General features: G+C 39.4%; 1 protein-coding gene across 1 annotated transcript; it reads right to left on the bottom strand.

Moving 5' to 3' along the window:
• Positions 1 to 124: 124 nt before the first annotated feature.
• Positions 125 to 3,965, bottom strand: TOMM5 (translocase of outer mitochondrial membrane 5). The gene is made up of 2 exons (XM_019649501.1): positions 3,747 to 3,965; positions 125 to 662 (listed from the first exon to the last, which is right to left on the bottom strand). The coding sequence occupies exons 1-2, from the start codon at positions 3,865 to 3,867 to the stop codon at positions 628 to 630; spliced, it is 156 nt and encodes a 51-aa protein (XP_019505046.1). The 5' UTR covers positions 3,868 to 3,965; the 3' UTR covers positions 125 to 627.
• Positions 3,966 to 10,759: the final 6,794 nt, after the last annotated feature.

The raw sequence follows: 10,759 nt of genomic DNA, 5'->3' as shown, positions 1-10,759 counted from the left end.
AGCAAATTCTCCAGTTCAAAACAAGAGGAACTCAATTTCATGCAGTTGTAATAATTACAATATTACAGTAGTCTCATCAGTGATTGTTGGTTTGCAGCAAAAAGCACGTTAAGAAGAAAAACAATTTTTCTTAATTGGTACATTTATTAAAAATATAGACTAATGGTCCTGTGCTTAAATGTTGTTGTGGTTGTCTGTGCACTGGCTTCCATAAAACATAACTAATCATAAGGAGCTCTTCACCAAATATATTCCAGACAGAAGTAAAAAGGTAAACAGAAATGACTGACAAGACAGGGCCACTGCAGACATAATTCCCTGTCATAATTAATATTTGCTAGGAAATGGAGTTTGATATTATTTACAATTACACCAACATTCATGGAGGCTGAATATCACAGGTATTAAGGACATACTATGGCCATAAAATATCTTTCATACTTCCCAAATAGTTTTTATATTTTAGCTATGAAGGTCAGTTACCAGAGCCAAACTTGTTCTTAACAAGTAGAAGTTTTATGTCCAGTCAGTCAAAGAGTCTCTTACATCTTTCTGGGCTATTCATTTGCAGAGTAGAAACTGTAACCAGGTTCTTCATATCATGCGTTCACATGTGATGTCCAATCTTTATATGCTGTCCAATTTCTTTAAGATAAAAGGAGCTGAAAGAAAAATAAACCCAACTTTTTCAGATTATTAGCCCACAAGTGATATGGATTTATAAGACTGGGGGATATGCCTTACAGGTTTACTTCAATACATTTTTGAAAACAACTCCAAGTGATGGCCAAGCCTTTGCCTGCACAACCCAGCAAAAGGGACTCCTTGTCTTTCCAGGTGGCCCATTCCAGGGTCATGCAGCTATCACTCTTATATAGTTCATTCACACACTATATGAAATCTTTTCTCCAGGTAGTTCGACCTCTTAAGGCCATGAAGAGTAAATCCAAAACTCTTTCAAATGACAATCCTTTTACTCTGGTGATTTAACTGTCAAAGGTACAAAATTCTAGAAGAAAATTGGTATCTTTTACTTTTAAAAGTGCATTTGAAAGAAGGCAGAGGGTAGGGGTAGGAACACAGCACCGAACTAGGGAACCAGAAGAGCCAGACACACCTTTTGATTCCCCCGCGGATTAGCTATATATCACTTATGCGCTCCAGATCACATATGGTACGGTCCTGCTTTAGTTATTGTTAGGGCCTGTTAGGATGGAGTGGATGGAAATCTCCAGACAATGAGAAGTGCTGTCCTGGGATCTAAAGAAATGATATTATGGTCCTGTGTAAAAATGCAATGGCCAAAATAAGCACATGAAAAGACACTCAACGTCACTAATCATCAGGGCAATGCAAATTCAAACTTCAAGGAGGTACTGCCTCACACCTATGAGGATGGTTACTATAAAAAAAAATGTTGGCAAGGATGTGGAGAAATTAGAACCTTTGTGCGCACTGTTGGTGGGAATGTAAAATGGTACAGAATGGTGGTTCCTCAAAAAAAAATAACAGAGATATCTGTACACTGATATTCATAGCAGCATTATTCATAGTAGCTAAAATGTAGAAGCAGCCTACGTGTCCAAAGATGGATGAATGGATAAGCAAAATATGGAATACAATGGAATATCCTTCAGCCTTAAAAAGGAAGTTCTGACATGTGCTACAATATGGATGAAACTTAAGACATCATGCTACATGAAATAAGCCAGTTAGTTATATGGGGTACTTAAAAGTAGTCAAAATCATAAGAGACAGAAAGTAGAATGGTGGTTGCCAGGGGCTGGGAGGAGGAGGGAATGGGAAGTTATTGTTTAATGGGTATAGTTTCATTCTTACAGGATGAAAAGAGTTCTGGAGATGGATGGTGATGATGGCTGCACAACATTATGAATATTTAATACCACTACACTGTACACTTAAAAATAGTTAACATGGTATATTTCATTTTATGTGTATTTTACACAATTTTAAAAATTGGGAGAAAAAGAGTTGTGACCAAAAAAGCTGCCAGAATGATCTTTTCTCAACATCCATACTAAATAAACATCATTAATATTACACTAAAGATACTGAGACCTGTCAGAAGCTGACAAAGTCAGCAGTATGTCCAGTCTTTTCTACTAATTCGTATCAGAGAAAAAAAAAATCCATCAAGTGAATGAAAAAACAAAATGTGGTCTATTCATACAACGGAATATTATTCAGCAATGAAATGGAAATAATAATACCTGCTACTATATGAATAAACCTTGAAAACATTCTGTGAAGTGAAATAAGCCAGACACAAAGGTCACATATTATATAATTCCATTTATATGAAATGTCCAGAATAGGCAAATCCATAAAGACAAAATGTATAGTGGTTGCTAATGGCTGGGGAAGGGGAAAAATGGGGAATGACGGCTAATGGGCATGGTGTTTCTTTTAAAGGCAAAGATAATGTTCTAAAATAGATTGTGGTGATGGCTGCACAATTTTGACTATATTAAGAACCACTGAATCCTACACTTTCAATGGGTGAATTGTATAATATGTAAATTAGATCTCAATTTAAAAAGTGATAATACTGAACAGTATTTCTGTATTTTTTTAAAAAAACCCAAATGCATATCAAATACAAAGGTCATTGAGAAGAAGCAAATATTTTACTGGCAGCTAAGTCAACAAAAAGTGGTAAAAGGTGGAAATAAGCTGGCATTGCAAAAAGCTGCTGAAGGAGCAGGATGACTTGGGAATTTTATGTACCAGGGCTCCCTCTCCTGGGTAAGCAGAGTAATACCATAGGCAGTGAAAGGGGCACGGAATGAGGAAGACCTGGCCTCAGTGAGTTCTGACCTAGGCCCAACGTGAGCCTTCTACAGATGACCTTGGTATGGCCTTCATCTGAATGGTCCCGGTCTCTCCATGCAGACATGCCAACAATATACAGCAAAGAGCAATGAAGAGTATTGAACTGAGAATGAGACAGGAGTGGGGGTCTGAGATTCGCATCTAAAACTAGAGATGTCATCTACAATGCTGCTTCCAGCTCTAATAGTCAATGTGCTTGCAACTCTCATCTCTTGCGTAAGTTGCCTCTGAAAGTCGAGTTTTCATTAACAAAAGGGATTTACAGAATCTTAGGCCCTGCCTCCCTCAAAGGGCTACTGTCAAGTCCAAATAAAGCAAGTAAGTTTCAGCCAAATGTAAAATTAAGTAAACCCTATTAAATCCTGTAGACCCATATTCTTTTCTCACTCCTTCCCCCCAAAAGCAATTATTTACTTTATGCACTGTACCAATAAACAAAGGAAGCAAAACTTTTTGGATTTCAAAGGTCAGCACTGAAGTAAAAAACCTGGTGATAAGAGGTCTGGATTCCAGGTCAAGATCACTCTCTGAATTGCTAAGTGACCTTGAGCCAGCCATATCTCTACTCTAGCTCTGTTTCTCTCTGCAAAACGAGGGAGTTGCTCTGAGTTACAACCCTTGAAGCTCTTTTAATTCAAACGCTCTTAAAGCAGAGCAAGGCTGGACGACTGACCACGCAATCCGAGCCCCCGCGTAGCACTTCAGCACCCCAACTCTGACCCGCAGACCTTAGCCGCGCATGCGCCTGCTTCCCCCCATGCGCCAGTCCCTGGCTCCCAGTGACCGTTCAGCCCAGCTCAAGGGCCCCCAAAGGCCTGTAGGACCAGAGTTGGGTGGGCGGTGTCAGCGAGCTCCATGCTGTTCTTACGGCTACAGCCTGGAAGGACACTCACTGACTCGCAGCAGGGCCACGTAGATAAGGAAGTTCCGTATGGAGGAAATCACATCTTCGCGCATCTTCCGTTTCATCTCCTCGGGGTCCAGCTTGGGCGCAAGGCCCTCGATACGGAACATCGCGGCTGTACCCCACCAGCTTCTAGCCGCTGCGCTCTGCTCCTCACCGCGGCCGCCTTGCGCACGGAACTAGGCTCAACCCCATTTCCTGTTCCCGCCCCTCACTTTCGCGCGCAGTGACGGGAGCCTGCGAGGGACAATCCTCGTCCTGACCCAGCTGTTCTGAAGACGGCTCGCCTGCAGGGGGCGGCCGCAATCTTAGCAACGCAGGACTCGGGTTCCCCGAAGCTGTTTGTTTAATAACCTCTTGTCTGGAGCCAGGAGCGCTTCGCTGCCAGGAGGGCGTGCATAGGCACCAGCGTAAACAGTGGTAATAGCTACCATTTATTGAGTACTCAGTACAGTTCTACCCTATGAATTAGATGTTATAATCCAATCATTTCCTAGATGAGAAAATTGAATCACAGAAATCTTTAAAACAACAACTTGCCCAAATGTGTTTTAAAATACCTCAGGGGAAAAAAGTTTGAGAAAGAGAGATGAAATGATATTAGCAAAATATTGAAAATTGCTTAAGCTGGTGACTAGTACATAATTTTAATTATTCTAGCATTTCCATTTTGAGTGTGTTTGGAGTTTTTCGTGAAAAGTTAAAACAAAAAGAGGAAGAAGATGAAACTTGCTTAAGATTACACAACCAGTAAATGCAGAACAGGGTTTTACCTAGTTAGGCCTGTGGGACCACAAAAAAGTTTTGTTTTGTTTTTTAAACATTTTTCATATTATTGCTGTATTCTTATTTCTGGAGTTAACTCATCCTTACAAATTATAATATTGGCCCAGTAATACAGTATATATATATATATATATATATATATATATATATATATATATATATATATATATATACACATAGCAAGTTCAAACCTGTTCAACATGTTACAGATAAGGAGAGGGAGGGAGGCTTAGAAACCAAATGTACTGCTTAAAGTCATTCTGCTAGTGTCGCGCAGAGGCAGGGTTCTAATGCAGGTAATTATCATGTCATGTTGAAATCTCTTTCCCTGTGTCCCTCTGTTAGTCTTTAACAGTGTCTGCCTGGATGAGCGTCACTGGAGCTAGAAGGTAGGAGTTTAATGAAACCAGACTTCCTGTCACAAAATTGTCAGAACGGTGCTGCCCCAAATTCTGCATGCCAACTAGCTATCTATAATTCTTAGACACAAACCAGATGACTGAATTGCTCACATAATTCAAAACCAGAATGTTCCTTCTTGACTGCACATTGCGTAGCAACAATGGATTTTGGAAAAATTAGAATTGTAATTTACTATGGGACCACCTGATAACTCTAAACATTGCCGCCCACCTTCCTCATTGCCAGAATGTAAGACATTGGGGTAAGAAAGGGAACTCATCTGGTATCAGGCTTTAGTAATCTCTTTCATCTATAATTCATGCAGTGGAACAACAGAGGCAGCTCTGGAATGGGAGGGGCTGACTCCCAAGGAACAGCCTTCATCAAGCCCTTCGAGAGTGTTTAGAAAGCCTGCACTGATGCTGGAAAGCAGCAGGGACTGTGGAAAGAACCTGGATAGGAAGACTGCAGACATGGCCACTAGACCTGGCACTGCCACTATCCAGTCATGTGATGAGGGACAAGTCTCTGTTTCACTGCAACTCCGTTTCTTTAGTTGTAAAGAAAGGAGATAGGATTAAATGCTCTTAAGAGTTCCTTTCAGTTCTAGCTGTCTATGCATTTTGAAGTCTAGGATATTCTGGTCTGGAATGTATAGATATCAAAATATCCAATGTGATCAGATATCAAAACAGCCAGTGTGTGTGTTTCCCATGGTAGGAGGAATGTAACAATAAGGCATATCTCATACATCTGAATAGTGAGGATTGACAAGGAATGGATTGACAAGGAAGGAGTTCTTATGTGATTCCAGTAACTTAGATCCCTAATGCTGACCAAATTTAGATAAACAGCTCTCTTATAGACCTACCAATTTTTTTCTTTAGTGAGATACTTTTGAGTAACTTGCTTGGATTCACTGGGAACCAAAGAGAGAGGAGAAAGTAGCAAAAAATCATGTTTCTTGGTGACAAAAACAGATTTTTAGCATTTGGATTTTATTCATTCAACACTAAAGCAGCACCTGTTTAGCTGATAGGTGATGTGGTGGCAAATGGCTGGCCTGTTGAGCAAAATTATTCTCATAACAATTCTCATATAAAGTGATGATGCTTGCCTGCCTACCTTTAGAGAGACAGGAAGGTAGTAGATGGAAATACTGAGCAGCTGTGTCTTGAGGTGAGGAATTGGTTCTGGATACAGTCTAGGAGAGTGAACTGTTTCTGTCTCAGAAATGTTCATCCTGAGAAACTCTGTCTTCTTCTGGCATGGCTCCTCCAGTTGTAATAAAGGAAACTCATTAAAAGAGTTTAGGTTCCTTTCTTTGTCTTTTTTGGCATGTAGTTGGTGGTATTGTCCAATTACGGTTGGTTTAGGAGAGACAAATTGAGAGAACATACTTCAGGAAGTTAACACCGGAGTGAACTGTTTCGTATCTTGGACCCTTCATTTTTTTTCTCATTAGAATGGTGAGGGGTTGGGCCTAATCTTGAAAATCACTTGTAGCTCTAAAATGCTGAAATTATGTGTTCATGTTTCCTGTTCTTCCTTTATAACCTTGCACTAAAGGCTAAAAGCAAAGGATTCCCTGTGATTTGCCATGAGAGGCAAAAATAAAAAGTATGCATGCATAATTTAATATTGGTATTTGTATTATTTAGTCTGATCACAGAGGCAATGGTAGCTGATGTCATCTCCTGTCTTGTTCATTTAAATCCCAGGAGGGATTTAGGATCCATTTCCTTTGCCTCAACCTCCCAGACAGTACTATACACAAACATTCAGTGTCTACAGCCTTCCCATAAGAGAATTAAGAATTTTGATTTCTGTCACTGGGGAGGAATTTGTATTTGCCAGGTCAGAGATTGACAGATGACTCACGGCTGGGGAAAAATTTCAGCATACAATCACAGGAACCTTATGGTTTCTAATTTATAGGGAGCTATATAGGCTTTGGGAATTGAACAGTTCAAACCCTTCATTTGATAGATGAGGAAACGGAGGCCCAGTGGGAAGCTAGTTAGAGGCAGAGCTAGCTGGAACTAGGGTAGGTCTCTGGGCTCCCAGTTCAGCATTTTTTCCAATCAGACCTTTCACCTTTCAATACTTGTGAATATTCTCATCGATAATTCTCCCCTCAGAGGTAAGGATTGGAAGAATGGGGTGTTGTTTAACCCCTGTTTGGGAGAGACACGTTAAGGGGTGGCTGCTATTTGTCAGCATGCTGAGGGCAGCCCTTTCCATGTTTCCACATCCATCACCGGTAGTTAATCTGGACTGTGTTATTTTCCAGCTCCACCTTCTCCTTCCTCATTCCTTCAGGAGATGAACATGGTCTGGAGTTCCCAAAATAAACTTGGCTTGGGAGGCCACTCAGGACCCAAGATGAATGAAACAGAGATCAGGACAAGGAAAGGACAGTTGGGCCCTCAATAAAGATTGCTCTGGGCTGGATGTTAACTGGAGTCCTCACCCAGCAGATAGAATAACTTACTTCTAGAAATTATTGCCCCAAAACAGGCATCTTCAGGAAGAGGGACCTTTTGAACAGTAAAGGAATGAGTAGAATTTTGATAACCTTCACCTCACTGGCATTTGCTGTCTATAATTCCTGATTCTCTGTCCTAATTCTTAGGGCTTTGTTATCTGGAAGATTCATGAATGTTTGATCTCTTTCCAAGTAGACTGTAAGCACCTCAGGTATAAGGAAACATGCATTTTAATCCTCCAAACAACTGAGGACAGGTATTTTATACATGGTAAAAACTCAAAAAGTACCCAGAGTGGATGAACGAAGTTCATCTCTGCTAACCTTTAGAATTAAAAAAATTGGTAGCTTTGTATATTAGGTTGAAAAGAAATTGTCCCCCAAAGAAATTTACCCAAAATTCTACATAATATTTTTATATAGGTACTTATATCTCACTGTTTTTGTATGACTTGTTTTTGTTTGCCTAAGGAAAATTCATTTAAATAATTTTAACATATCTTAGGCAAAGTTAACAAATGAACTTTAAAATTTACTTGATTTATTTATAGCAATGTAATTAAATAAAACCCGTATTATACTTTTAATAACTTCTTTTTCTTGAAAGTACATGTTTATTTTTTATAAAATTTAGAAAATAATGAATTAAGAGAAAAAAAGAAAATCATCCCCATAATCCCACAACCACTAGTGACATATTGGTGATATTTCTTTCAGCTTTTTTTCTTCCATTATATGCATATATAGCTCTCTGCCTCTCTTTATATATGTACATACACCTATGTATATTTTTTACAAAAATGAATCATATAGTACATGCTATTTTAACTTGCATTTTTTCATTGAAGTTATATTGCCTATCTTCCTATATCTTTAAATATTCTTCTATACATCATTAATGATAGCTGTACAGTATTCCATCACATAGACATACCATAATTTATTTAACTAAGCCTCTACCTTTGGATATTTAGTTTGCTTCCATATTTTCCCTATAAATAGTACCCCAGGAAACAGCCTTATAACACTATCTTCATGCACACATAAAAATTTTTTCAATCATTATAATTATTACCTTAAATTCAGAGTTCCCCATTTTTCCCAGTTACCTTCTTTTTTTCTGAGGGAAGAGGCAATGTCTGGCCAAGAGTGTAGGTGTCAGATCTCTAGACCTTTGGGAACTACAAACGAGGGATGGAAATTTTTGTTTTTTGAAGAGGTTTGCTTCCTTGTGCTACAAGTTCTTACTATTCTGAGCAAGAAAAGTAAGAAGTACTCATAGGCTTAGTTTTCATTTACATTATTTAGAGTACATAATGATTGCCAGCTATCTCCCTGCAGAGGTTAGAAAGTTGATTTTGCCACCACTTCCATCCCACTCCCATTACACAGAAACACATGTATGTGTTATGGAAATGTGTTTATACAGCTGGGAGTAGTTTCTTGCTTTTCAATAAAAATGCAGTGCCTGTAGTATAATAGGTGCTCAATTAGTATTTATCAAGTGAAAGAAAAAGACATATATATATATTTTTTTAGCTGAGCCATCCTGCTACCTGTTGGCAGCTCAGCGGCTGCTCAGCTCGGGCCGGGACTCGAACTGCTGTTGCTCAGAGCTCAAACTCTTGACCGAGCTCTTAACCAACTGAGCCACTCGGCCGGCCCCATAATTTTTAATTGATTCAATTATCATAGGTCCTCTTGTACTGTTAGATGTGCTATCTCACCCCACATCAGGAGCCCTCTGTGAAAGCAGGAAGTGAGCTCCTTATTTCCAATCTTCACAGGAAACAAAGGTGAGGCTACCAGTCTCCATTGTCCACACCCTGTCCCCAATATTTTCAGAATGACAGACCTGCCTGATCAAAGTGAATGAGTAGATACTAACAAGCATGTTTTCTTATCTTAGAAAAGAAAAAACAGAGCTCCCTAAACGTAGGAATACATTTTGCTCTTGCACATTAGAGTTGAAAAACTGTGAATGAAGGAACATGCCAATCTTTTCATCACATAATATTTAGAATTCATTTGGGGAGAATATAGTCCAGGCCTTAAGGTGTGAAAACTTATCCTGACTATTTTCACCAGAGGGTCTCTCAGAATCTCAGGTCTGACATGGCCTGAAAGGCCATCCAAGCCTTCTCTGATGCTTGGCCCCCACCTCTAACATCCTTGCTTCTGTATGAAGTGACAGGGAGCTCACTACTTTCCTGGGCAGTTCCATCCATCTTTGACAGGCAGCTCTTGCTAGAGCCAAACTCTCCCTCTCTCTACCCTGGTCCCTGATATACCCTCCAGAATGTCAAAAGCAAGTCTGATCATTCTTCCTCATGGACGTGTAAAAGCAGCTTGAGACTTCCCTGATGCTTGTTTTCTTCAGGCTAAAACTAATTTTTGCCAAATTCTCTTAAAATCTTCCAGTTTCCCCTTATCCAAACCTTAACTTTTCCAGTTAGCAATGATGGACTGATTTATTCTGAACTATCTGACCCTACTGGCTTCCCAACACATACCAAAGGGGGCATATGGGGTCCCTGGCAAGGACCCCTGGGATTCAAAGCCAGAGACTCTTTATTCCTTACTCAGAGATTGTTCTTGAACAAGACGTGCATGCCTGGGATATAAGCCTCTTATCTCATGTCTCTCACAGTGGAGGATGGACTTCCCTGACCATTCGTTTTAGTCCCTGGCTTTTGCGGTAGGAAGTGAAGGCCAGCTGTAGAAAGTATTCGGGAGATGTAGCGTGGTTGTAGTAGAAAAAGCATGGGCTTGGGAGTGAAGGTTAGGTTTAAATTCCAGCTCCTCTAGGAAGTTGATTTGAGATCTTGTGTAAAATGGTTAACTTTCTGGGCTTTTGTTTCTTCATCTGTAATGGAGGGATCTAACAGCTACATCAAAGTGTTGTTTTAAGGGCTAATTAGGATAATGTACTTAAAGTGCCTGGCTTATGGGCATGTTCTATAAACGGTAGAATTTATTTCTTATTATTTCTACTAATAAGAGGAAATAATTTTTCGCTAGAAAAATTATGCCTTAGTCATACTCTAAATGGAACAAATTTTTACTACCACAGTATCTATTATTATTTGTTCATCCCATTTAAATTATCCCTGGCTTCCAATTCACACTAAATTTTTAAAAAAGAATAAATAACCCATATCCATTGTCTTCTTGTTCTTACCTTCTATTTGTTCTGCAGTCCAAGGACAGATGGGGCTTCTGACCCAATCTGAAATGCCTCTTTTTTTTTTAATTAAAATTTGTTGGGGTGACAACGGTTATTAAAATTACATAAGTTTCAAGTGTACAATTCTATAATACATCAT

This window comes from Hipposideros armiger, unplaced genomic scaffold, assembly GCF_001890085.2.
Source record: "Hipposideros armiger isolate ML-2016 unplaced genomic scaffold, ASM189008v1 scaffold_133, whole genome shotgun sequence".
NCBI classification, from domain to species: Eukaryota; Metazoa; Chordata; class Mammalia; order Chiroptera; family Hipposideridae; genus Hipposideros; species Hipposideros armiger.
This window is presented reverse-complemented; position numbering and strand designations above follow the sequence as displayed.